The sequence below is a fragment of the Corythoichthys intestinalis genome, chromosome 4, assembly GCF_030265065.1.
Source record: "Corythoichthys intestinalis isolate RoL2023-P3 chromosome 4, ASM3026506v1, whole genome shotgun sequence".
Lineage (NCBI taxonomy): Eukaryota > Metazoa > Chordata > Actinopteri > Syngnathiformes > Syngnathidae > Corythoichthys > Corythoichthys intestinalis.
The window spans coordinates 48,915,225-48,927,759 of record NC_080398.1 but is presented as its reverse complement, the minus strand read 5'-3'; the positions used below and the strand labels follow the sequence as shown (position 1 = coordinate 48,927,759).

General features: G+C 36.8%; 1 protein-coding gene across 3 annotated transcripts in view; it reads left to right on the top strand.

The window, feature by feature from the left end:
• zhx2a (zinc fingers and homeoboxes 2a) overlaps positions 1–12,535 on the top strand; it is a 69,510-nt gene that overhangs the window by 49,605 nt on the left and 7,370 nt on the right. For all 3 annotated transcript variants that reach the window (XM_057833999.1, XM_057834000.1, XM_057834001.1), the window contains 3 exons: positions 6,160–6,400; positions 6,472–6,637; positions 10,837–10,956. In XM_057833999.1, coding sequence (XP_057689982.1) covers positions 6,160–6,400; positions 6,472–6,637; positions 10,837–10,954 — 525 coding nt within the window. In that variant the 3' untranslated portion in view covers positions 10,955–10,956. The remainder of the gene's footprint in view (positions 1–6,159; positions 6,401–6,471; positions 6,638–10,836; positions 10,957–12,535) is intronic.

The following is a 12,535-nucleotide window of genomic DNA, read 5'->3' as shown; positions in this document are numbered from 1 at the left end:
ACATGCTCAAAGGTATTTACTGTAGACCAGTGGTTGTTAACCTGGGTTCGATCGAACCCCAGGGGTTCGGTGAGTCTGTGTAAGGGGTTCGGTGAAGGTTTAGACACGCAGAGTCCTATTTTTGGACTGACTAAATCTAGGCAAAGTTTTTGGACTGGTTGATCCCCAATTTACAGGCTTCATTCCAATTCTTTCAACTGCTAGTCCCCTATCTGATGGGAGGAGAAAATAGTTTGCTCAGTGGAAGGTTGACTCTCACTTGGTATGAGAAAGTACAAATGACCTACGGGTAACGTGCACTGCGTTTACATAAAAAACATTTGCGTCACATTTTACACCATGAAAATGAAGTGAAACGAAGTGACAGAATCAGAATGTTGACATGAAAACAAAAATAGAAACAGTTTGAAATGAATCGAGTTAAATTTCATTTTTCAGTGTGAAAAGCAAATCCAAAGGCAAAATTATTTGTTGTAAATTCACACCGTTTATTCAATTTGTGAGAAGATTCATGTTTTATTTGGCGATCATTTTGCAGGGTTTTTCATTAAATTTGATATCATTTGAGATGTAAACATGATAGAAACTGCAGTCAAGATTAATGCAATCAAGCAGGTTTAATGTTGAACAATATAAGATACAGTGCCTTGCAAAAGTATTCGGCCCCCTTGAACCTTGCAACCTTTCGCCACATTTCAGGCTTCAAACATAAAGATATAAAATTTTAATTTTTTGTCAAGAATCAACAACAAGTGGGACACAATCGTGAAGTGGAACAAAATTTATTGGATAATTTAAACTTTTTTAACAAATAAAAAACTGAAAAGTGGGGCGTGCAATATTATTCGGCCCCCTTGCGTTAATACTTTGTAGCGCCACCTTTTGCTCCAATTACAGCTGCAAGCCGCTTGGGGTATGTTTCTATCAGTTTTGCACATCGAGAGACTGACATTCTTGCCCATTCTTCCTTGCAAAACAGCTCGAGCTCAGTGAGGTTGGATGGAGAGTGTTTGTGAACAGCAGTCTTCAGCTCTTTCCACAGATTCTCCATTGGATTCAGGTCTGGACTTTGACTTGGCCATTCTAACACCTGGATACGTTTATTTTTGAACCATTCCATTGTAGATTTGGCTTTGTTTTGGATCATTGTCCTGTTGGAAGATAAATCTCCGTCCCAGTCTCAGGTCTTGTGCAGATACCAACAGGTTTTCTTCCAGAATGTTCCTGTATTTGGCTGCATCCATCTTCCCGTCAATTTTAACCATCTTCCCTGTCCCTGCTGAAGAACAGCAGGCCCAAACCATGATGCTGCCACCACCATGTTTGACAGTGGGGATGGTGTGTTCAGAGTGATGAGCTGTGTTGCTTTTACGCCAAACATATCGTTTTGCATTGTGGCCAAAAAGTTCAATTTTGGTTTCATCTGACCAGAGCACCTTCTTCCACATGTTTGGTGTGTCTCCCAGGTGGCTTGTGGTAAACTTTAAACGAGACTTTTTATGGATATCTTTGAGAAATGGCTTTCTTCTTGCCACTCTTCCATAAAGGCCAGATTTGTGCAGTGTACGACTGATTGTTGTCCTATGGACAGACTCTCCCACCTCAGCTGTAGATCTCTGCAGTTCATCCAGAGTGATCATGGGCCTCTTGGCTGCATCTCTGATCAGTTTTCTCCTTGTTTGAGAAGAAAGATTGGAAGGACGGCCAGGTCTTGGTAGATTTGTAGTGGTCTGATGCTCCTTCCATTTCAATATGATGGCTTGCACAGTGCTCCTTGAGATGTTTAAAGCTTGGGAAATCTTTTTGTATCCAAATCCGGCTTTAAACTTCTCCACAACAGTATCTCGGACCTGCCTGGTGTGTTCCTTGGTTTTCATAATGCTCTCTGCACTTTAAACAGAACCCTGAGACTATCACAGAGCAGGTGCATTTATACGGAGACTTGATTACACACCGGTGGATTCTATTTATCATCATTGGTCATTTAGGACAACATTGGATCATTCAGAGATCCTCACTGAACTTCTGGAGTGAGTTTGCTGCACTGAAAGTAAAGGGGCCGAATAATATTGCACGCCCCACTCTTCAGTTTTTTATTTGTTAAAAAAGTTTAAATTATCCAATAAATGTTGTTCCACTTCACGATTGTGTCCCACTTGTTGTTGATTCTTGACAAAAAAATTAAATGTCATATCTTTATGTTTGAAGCCTGAAATGTGGCGAAAGTTTGCAAGATTCAAGGGGGCCGAATACTTTTGCAAGGCACTGTATATTCCTCCAAATTTGAATAAAAAATTCTAAGATATGGGCGTTAGGCTAGTCTTGGTTTAGTGGACTGATGATGCTGCAAGCATAAAGATAAAAACATACATTTTGGCCTGTTTAAAAACATGCTGTCTAAATGAAAAGAAATTTGATTAGAAATTCACATGGGTTTTAACTTGCTATCTTAGATGTATCAATTTTTGAATGCCCAAGGGTTCGATTAATTCAAGTGTGAAACTCAAAGGGGTTCGGTACCTTTAGCAAGATTAAGAACCATTGCTGTAGACCGAAGTTATAGTTTGGGATTTTTTTTAGTTTAGTTTTCAATTTTTGTTTTCAAATTCAGTTTATCGAATTAGTTTTTAGTTACTAGTTTGCGTTTTTATAGATTATTAGATTAGATTTATTAGATTATTAGTGTGAGTTTAGTTTTTAATAGTTTTTTGTATTTGGGGTTATTTATCATGTGCAGGATTAAAATAAGAAAATTTAGCAAAATATATTTTTAAAAACATTTTTAGAATACGTAGTCTTAGCTAGCAGAGATATTTTGCTGCGCGATAAATGTCCGATACCCAGGGGTGAAAGTGGACCAGCACGGTCAGGAATGCAGTTCTGGTATAAGATTCAGGGCCAGAACGCAGTTCTGGTATAAGTTTCAGGGCCGGAATTCTTTTCCGGTACGCGGTACTTTGATTCCGAAAATATGACGGCAACTGTCAAAACGCTATGTAAAAAAAAAAAAGAAAAACAATGCTAAGCTGCCACTCATGCATTTCATCTCCAAGAAGAAAACAATCTACCAACATCAGATTTACATACACAAGTGTTAACAACAAGCATAATAAAGGGCTTGTGTTGCGTAATCCGTTTCCACCAATATTTATTATTCCATGGACGGCATGGAGGTTTCCCCAGCTGCTGCAGTTACAGTGGGGCAAATAAGAATTTAGTCAACCACTAATTGTGCAAGTTCTCCCACTTGAAAATATTAGAGAGGCCTGTAATTGTCAACATGGGTAAACCTTAACCATGAGAGACAGAATGTGGAAAAAAAAACAGAAAATCACATTGTTTGATTTTTAAAGAATCTATTTGCAAATCATGGCGGAAAATAAGTATTTGGTCAATACCAAAAGTTCATCTCAATACTTTGTTATACCCCTTGTTGGCAATAACGGAGGCCAAACGTTTTCTGTAACTATTAACAAGCTTTTCACACACTGTTGCTGGTATTTTGGCCCATTCCTCCGTGCAGATCTCCTCTAGAGCAGTGATGTTTTGGGGCTGTCTTTGGGCAACACGGACTTTCAACCTTCTCCACAGATTTTCTATGGGGTTGAGATCTGGAGACTGGCTAGGCCACTCCAGGACCTTGAAATGCTTCTTACGAAGCCACTCCTTTGTTGCCCTGGCTGTGTGTTTGGGATCATTGTCATGCTGAAAGACCCAGCCAAGTCTCAACTTAAATGCCCTTGCTGATGGAAGGAGATTTTTACTCAAAATCTCTCGATACATGGCCCCATTCATTCTTTCCTTTACACAGATCAGTCGTCCTGGTCCCTTTGCAGAAAAACAGCCCCAAAGCATGATGTTTCCACCTCCATTCTTCACAGTGGGTATGGTGCAATTCAGTATTCTTTTTCCTCCAAACACGAGAACCTGTGTTTCTACCCAAAAGTTCTATTTTGGTTTCATCTGACCATAACACATTCTCCCAGTCCTCTTCTGGATCATCCAAATGCTCTCTAGCGAACCGCAGACGGGCCTGGACGTGTACTTTCTTCAGCAGGGGGACACGTCTGGCAGTGCAGGATTTGAGTCCCTGGCGGCGCATTGTGTTACTGATAGTAGCCTTTGTTACTGTGGTCCCAGCTCTCTGTAGGTCATTCACTAGGTCCCCCCGTGTGCTTCTGGGATTTTGCTATGTTTTTTTGTTTTATTTTTTTGTTATCATTTTGACGCCACGGGGTGAGGAGGGAGTGGAACTTGAACACCATATATGATTTTTAGCCTCTCTCTTCGTCCACCTTAACGCCCGCCAAACGGGCCCCCTATATGCCTGGGTGTGGCGGCACCGCCAGCCCCCCCCCCCCCCCCCCCCCCCAATCATCTTTAACCCAAACCCCAGCTGCACTGGTGACCGAGAAAAACCGTTTGGTCGCACTGCTTTTCAGGAGGAAGGATGGGAGGCTGTGGCGCTATATGAGCATGAAGCAGAAAAACAAAAATATATTTTTTAAAATTAAAAACCCAATCCTTTTCACTCGATTCCGATCTTCTGAAAAATGGTGCGATCGACCAGATTTCCGATCATTTGATCGGATCGGCACATCTCTAATGATTACAATGTGGTCATAGTGAGTCAACCAAAGTCTTCCCAAACAGAGCTATTCAAGTCTGGTGAAAATTCTTCTAGTTTTAATATCACAATATATATGGCGGAAAACACTTAGGTGATTTGAAGTTCCGCTCTGAGACCCCCAATTTGGCCAAATTTCAAAATTGTCCGATATGCATGTATGATACGTCATTGGAAAGCCTAAAATCTCCATTTTCTGGGGAAAGAAAAATTTTGAACAGGAGGGCATTTTTTTTTTTTTTTTTTAATGTTTTTTAAACAGCAAAACCCTATTTGGAGGCGAGAACACGCGAGAGCAGAATTACAGACGCCATGACTTTAATGAGATATTATCGTGTACTTATCTTGTTTCGATCCAAAAACTCCATGTCGCATGTATCACTGAGTGTCAAGACACAGCTGTGAATGGCCACAGCTGGATTTTTGGGGGATTTTATGGGTAAAACATGATAATATAACAATGGTCGTGATGCAGAAATCGCAGACATCAATGAGTGGTCGAGATTTACTTTTTCATATATTTACCCTTTTAAAGGTTTTTTTTTTTTTTTTTTGTATCGATTATTTATCATCTTACATATTGAGGAAAATGCAACAGTAACAAAAAAAAAAATACAATTTAGCGATAGTTATGAGGTAGATATAAGTGACTTTTTTACAGATGTCATTTTTTTCATTGTGACATAATTTGTTTAAAAAATTAAAATATGCGAGTGAATAATTTTTTAAAGTCGTTTTTTAAAAAAAAAAAAAAAATTTTTTAAACAAAATATTAGACCTCAATTAAGGATTTTTAGCTAAAAACGACAGACATTTAATTACTTACCTTATTTTCATGGCTGGGTTAAAACAAAAACGGTTGCGCGAGGTCTGTAAACGGGGGTTTTCAGGGTAAAACGGGCAAATTAAAAATAGTTCGGGGGCTTAATGCGCAATGAATCTCCTATGGCAGCATATAGACATATAGTTCTATCAAACACAACAGTCGTTTTGGCTTAAAATACAGCAGTTTCTTTTAAAGAGGAGTGCAAGAGCAGAAACTGCTTTTTCAGCCTTGTCTGTTTTCCGCCATATACCAACATGTAGGAAACCCCCCAAAAATTGTAATGTCTGTTTTTTTCCAATATCGTTCAGCCCTACTGTGTTTCCTTTTGTGATGCAAGTAAAACATATGTGGATAAGCTATATTAAAATTTAAGCTAACATTTTTATTGTTAGAATCATGCATTTCTACCACTTTCAACCAAACCTGGGTACTCAAAGTAGTGAAAGTTTTTAGACTGTGCTACACTGAGTGAAGGGCTGAAAAACTGGCACTATAACAGAATCTTACTATTATTACACACGTAAGCCATTCTCTTGGGAGGAGAGCTTATTTTTCCACCTGCTTTTTATGTGCATGTACACAAGTATTATTTTGTGAGTGCACTGCAAAGCCTTATTATTGTGGTTGGGGATTAAATGAAATTAAGTAGCTTTATTGTGTGTGATTTTTAATGTTTTCCATTTGCTTCTCTGACCCGTCCTGGCAGATGTTTTGTCGGACCCAATGGCCAACACCTGAAGAATACAGCCAGCTGGAGGCACAAACAAGCCTGGGCCGCACTGACATTGTACGTTGGTTTAAGGAACACCGCTCGGCTCTGAAGAACGGCGAGACTTTGGACTGGTTGGAAGTTTATCAAAGCCAAAAAGAACAACAAAAATCAGGACAAGAGCAGAATGGAGACAGTTTTGACAAACAACAACACAGTGTATCACCAGAGGGAAATGGTATGTTGTAGTGTATCATAATGCAAAGCTTATTCTTGTTTTCACATATTACTCTACAAACTTTAATTTAGTGGAGGAACCTGGTGATAAGAAAACAGCAGCAGCATCAATGGAGAACTCCAAGCTGTCCAACCCAGAAGCAGTACAGTGGTTGACTGAAAAACTCACTCATAGTGTGTCAGACCTAAGCCAGGCCAGGCTGGACCAGACGAGCTCCAACATTGCTGAAAAGGGGAGGTGGGTGTCTTACTTTTCTTTGAGTGGCTTCTATGTCCAAATATTTTAAGATGAATCGATTGTGGAAGGGAAAAAAACAAAACAATTCTCACTACTTTGCACCAAAAGATGACAGATGTCTGTGCTGTCATCTTTTGGCGCAAAGCAGTAACTGCATGAGGCACCATATTTGTAGTTTTGGCTTTTATAGTCCGCAATGCTGCTTGTCGCAATTTTGCAACGGTGGCGCTTAAAGAGTTAACACCTTTAATGACATACTCTTTAAATTAGGTACACTTGCAAAATGCAGGAGCTATAGCAACATCTCTTCCTTTAAGAATAATCATATTTTATCATGATTGACAGCGTCAGTATCTAAAGATATATCTTGTTATCTATAGTGATGAAATATTTTAAATTGTTACCAACTTGGTAACACTTTAAAATCTGTTATAACTAGTTAATACATCATTACAAAACTGCATAGACTTCATAATGATATTGACGGGACGCGGGGCTGATCAACAGTGGCCCTGCATTGTTCCCGTGGCCATCAAAGCTGAATGGAATCACAGACAAAGTGCTTTTTTCGTTGAAAATGCTTGTGAATAAATATGCCTAAAACCCTGACTTCTTTATAGATATGGACGTAAAACGGTCTCAATTCGTGGTTAAAAGCAAAAAAACCGAGCAGTTAGCATTTATTTTACGTAGATATGTTGAAGTACAATGCTAGTCTGTCAGTCAATATGGTGGCCGCCATATGTAAACAGAGCTTTTCCGGTGAAAATTCTTGTGAATAAATGCTTAAATCCCTAGATTCTTTATCGATATGGACGTAAAAAAGTCTCGATTCTTGGTTAAAAGCAAAAAAAAAAAAAGCGCAGTTAGCATTTATTTTACGTCAATATGTCAAAGAATGATGCTAATCTGTTAGACAATGTGACGGCAGTCTAACAACAAAGAGCTTCTTACGTTAAAAATTCTTGTGAAAAAACAAAAAATATAATAATTACCTTGGATCCTCGAACAAATCACTTCTGAGACAATCCTTCCTGTTTGTATGCGGTACAGCTTTAGTACTTTTTCAACATAAATCTGGCGTTGGATCGCTGCATGTGTCGCTGCGACCGACTGCAAATAACTGAAACGGATTGTAGGATGGCCTCGTACTTGAAGGTGTAGCGCAGTGAAGGTCGAATCTGACCCGTCAATATCATGAAGTCTATGCTAAACTGTTAATAAATGATGTATTGTTGACTTGTAAACTGTTTGTTAACATTTTGCTGTGATGTATTGATGTTGAATAAATACATAAATTCGCATAAATCCATTTTATCCTGTGTTTGGCACAAAAGCTTTCCCAAACTCATGGGTTTGTACGATACTGTTGTATTTTGTTGTTCTGCCATAGGATGGCTCAGTATGTGTGTTTCTATGCATTAAACAAAATGTTCAACATGTCATCTTTAGTGTTTCTTAGGTAAAGTACAGCACACAATCTTGAGGTACAAAAATGTGATCATTTCACGTCAAATTTCTGTACCTTGAATTTGTTCAACCTATTTGCTGTTCTTCAAATTTTAGTCGATATTTAGCAAACTATTGACAACTGATCTGTAAAATGTGAGTTAATATAGTAAGTGTTACCGTAATTTTCGGACTATAAGCCGCTACTTTTTTCCCTCATTTTGAATCTTGGGGCTTATAATCCAGTGTGTCTTATTTGTTGATTCATTTCGGTTAATAGGTAACGCTTTATTTGACAGTGGCGTCATAAGACTGTCAAAATTATGACATGACACTATCATGGGCATTACTGAATGCTTATGACAGATGTCATTAAGTGTCATCGGGCAAATCAATGTCACTAACTCCATTTATGTCCAGGTCGGATCCTTTACATCCATTCAAAAGTGAGATAATTTGCCAGATGGCACTAAAATACATCTGTTATAAGCATTCATTAATCCTCATGACAGTGTTGTGTCATAATTATGATTGTATTATGACAGTCTTCTGGTAAGATAAATAAAGTGTTACCAAATACCAGAAATAACAATTAATGAAACATCTGGAACAGTAACTGAAGAAAGAATTAGCACAGAACATGAATTTTGATTGTTATTGACATCTGTAGTGCTGCAACGCATGCTAGGAGGCATGTTGGATGACAACAGTGTTGACAGAAGGTGGGAGTGGAGGTTGATTATCTCCCCCAAGGGAGCAGTGATGACCAAATGAAGCTTTTTGAAGAAATGAGCAAAGAAATGGGGGCAAAGCTTCATGGTGGTTCATTTGGCCTTATGACAGCCTTATGATGCCCTGTCAAATAAAGTGTTACTGGTTAATATATTTTGGTGTAAATATCCCATAATACAATAAGGACAGATGCAGCCTTTTGTCAAGTGCTGCTTATCTATAAACAAATGACGTTTTTGTATTAAATTTGGTGGGTGGCGGCTTATAGTCGGGTGCGCCTTATATTCCGAAAATTACTGTAGTTATAGGCTGATATATATATATATATATATATATATATATATATATATATATATATATATATATATATATATATATATGTGTGTGTGTGTGTGTGTGTGTGTGTGTGTGTGTGTATATGTTTGTGTGTATATATATATATATATATATATATATATATATATCTATATATATATATATACATATATACACGTCATTCAAGAAAAGTTTAGAGCAAGTGCCTATTTTTGGTTATTTAAAAAAATATGTATGTATGTATATATATATATATATATATGTATATATATATATTAGGGCTGTCAAAATTATCGCGTTAACGCGCGGTAATTAATTTTTTAAATTACTCACGTTAAAATATATGACGCAATTAACGTACATGTCCCGCTCAGACAGTATTCTGCCTTTTGGTAAGTTTTAAAGCAAGGCTTTTTGTTCTATCTAACAGTGAACTCTTGTGGTCGCTTAGCGACATGGTTTATTTCTTTCTTGCCAGTTCAATATGGCTGCACGACGTCTCGGGCTGACGCTTACTTTGTAATGTTGTGCTTATATGATCCTTGGACAAGATTTGTCCGTAAGTATGGTTGTTGTAAAGAATGTACATATTATGTTAGTAAGCGAAATGTTCTATTTTTTGTATGAGACGCTTTTTATTTATGTTTAGTGAACCTGTATAGCGTGCTAAGCTAACGTTGCTGCTAATGCAATGCTTGTGTACTTTTTTTTTTTGTAGTTTTACGACAGTCTAAAGAGGACAATGGTTTGAGGCTATTGTATTAATAAATCAGATGAAAAAGGAAGAAGTCTGATTATTAAGGCGTCGTTCACTAGCTGTCTAGCTTTGGAAAAAGTAGACGCTTCGGAGTGAGGACAGCTTAGACAGATTTAAATGACAGTAGAGTGAAATGCCCACTACAGTCCTTATGTACCGTATGTTGAATGTACAGTGGGGAGAACAAGTATTTGATACACTGCCATTGGGAAAACCCATTGGCAGTGTATCAAATACTTGTTCTCCCTACTGTATATATCCATCTTGTGTCTTATCTTTCCATTCCAACAATTTATTTTACAGAATATATATATAATTTACCGAAAAATATGGCATATTTTATAGATGGTTTGAATTGCAATTAATTGCGATTAATTACGATTAATTAATTTTTAAGCTGTAATTAACTCGATTAAAAATTTTAATCGTTTGACAGCCCTAATATATATATATATATGTATATATACAGTACTGTGTGTTATTGGGACGTTATTCTAAAGTAGCACTTATCCCTCATTTACTAACAATTAAAAAATGAGGAGGAGTTACAACTTTAGAATAACATCCCAATAACTTAAACTATCAACTGATACTTACTAAGTCATTAGTTAGTAAGTTACTAATACCTTGTTTATGGTATATTACTAATTTATAAAGTGATTGATATACAGCTTACAAGTCATTCATTACTCATTAACTATCAGTTTATTTATGATATACTAGTATTAACTATAAGGCATCATTATAAATAATTAACTAACTGTTAACAAACACTTAACAAATCAACAACAAATCATTCACTAACAGTTTACAAATGATGTGATAACTAGTTTTAACAGATAGTTATTATAAAGTGTTACCGATAAGTTTTATTTAGGCCTATTTAATTTCCCAGCATCTCCCTCAAAAATATGAGTGTTAAAACTTGTGCATTATGTTATGTCAGGTGGGTTCAGGTGACTGTGGCTGTGGGTGAAGAGCGTGAGGGAGGATTACAAAGACAGAAACTGGCAGCAGATGCTGATGTTTTGACCTTGGAGCAACCTGGCAAAGTCACTGGTTGATGGTAAGTAAATTGTGTGTAGTATAGACATCTACTGTGAATTTACAAGAGAAACACACTTTGGAAAATTGTGTTTGGTAGATTTTTTCTTTGTTGTAAGCATTTTTAAAAAATAATTTTTACCGTTGTGTTGTGTTCAGATTTTTTTGTTGCCTTTGATGGATTATTGATTTTTATTGCCAAAATGTAAATAATCAGGTTTTCTAATTTGATAAACTTTGTCATATGAGCAAGGAGCATTGTTGCAACGGAGATATAACCTAACAGACTGTTTGTGTTTTATGTTTAAGTGCATGCATTTGTTAAAGTAAGTAATGGACAGAAGAACCAGTGACATTCTCGGCCATTTCCGCAAACACTTTGGCCTTGCTGAGAGTTTCTGAGGGTTTCTACATGTATCAAAAAATCTCATTTATTGCTTTTTAATGCCACTTTATAATAATAATAATAATAATAATTATTATTATTATTATTATTATAATACATTTTATTTGAAGGAGCCTTTCTGGCACTCAAGGCCGCCGTACAATCATTTAAAACATTTAAACATATTAAAAGTGAGAAAATTAAAGTATAGAACGTTTAAGGCAATTTTAAATACTAAAAGAGATATAAGGGCAGTTAAAAAGACCAGAACTTAGTGATTATTGTGGATAGGCTAGTCTGAACAGGTGAGATTTGAGTTTTGATTTAAAAAGGGGGAGGGAATCTGTGTTCCTGAGGTCGGGTGGGAGTGAATTTCAAAGCGGCTGAACGTTTGGCTCTCCATGGTGCTTTAAACTAATTTAATGCCATAGCCCAACCGCAGATAGTTTAACACACACAAAGTATAAGTAGAGTTGTCCAATAATGGCTTTTTAACCAATATCCCGATATTGTCAAACTCCAAAAGTCTGATACCGATATATGCGATTGTGGACTCAACATATTATGGCTAATTGTACTGTAATTCCCCACTGGATACTTTAATAATGATGAATGTAGCAACTTCAAGGGTTTCCAATAAGAATTATGTAAAAAATAAGAACAACTTCAACTGAAGTTATGGAAAAAGTGTCTCAAAATATCTCATCTTGCTCAAAATAACAACGAAGGCACACAGCTTCAGTACAGTGAATGATGTAGTAATATGTTAATAATTCGTTATTTTTCAATCATTTGTTCATTCATTTAAGTTTTTCACCATAATTTCACATGGTCAACTCACTTAACAAATCCCAAGCATCTTAGTTTGGAGGCATCTAAGGTCAATAAGTATAACTGCTGTGCTAAGCTGTGACCAGCCCTAATTCAAAGGCAGAAGGCTCCTACATTTACTTTGAAGGCAACATGCATGTTGGCCCAAAACTGATCATGAAAAACCGATGTCAATATTATCCGACATCATTTTAAAATGCGTTTATTGGCCGATATTATCAGGGAGAAGATAGTATCTGCTCTCTTATTCCGTAATGATGTTATGTTTTCATATCCCGGCTACTCAATAATATCAGACAACTCTCATAAATAAAGTAAAAAATGTTTTTTTAACCGTCAAGTTTACATAATTTTTAATTCCTCAAACATTTAGTTTAATGCTTTT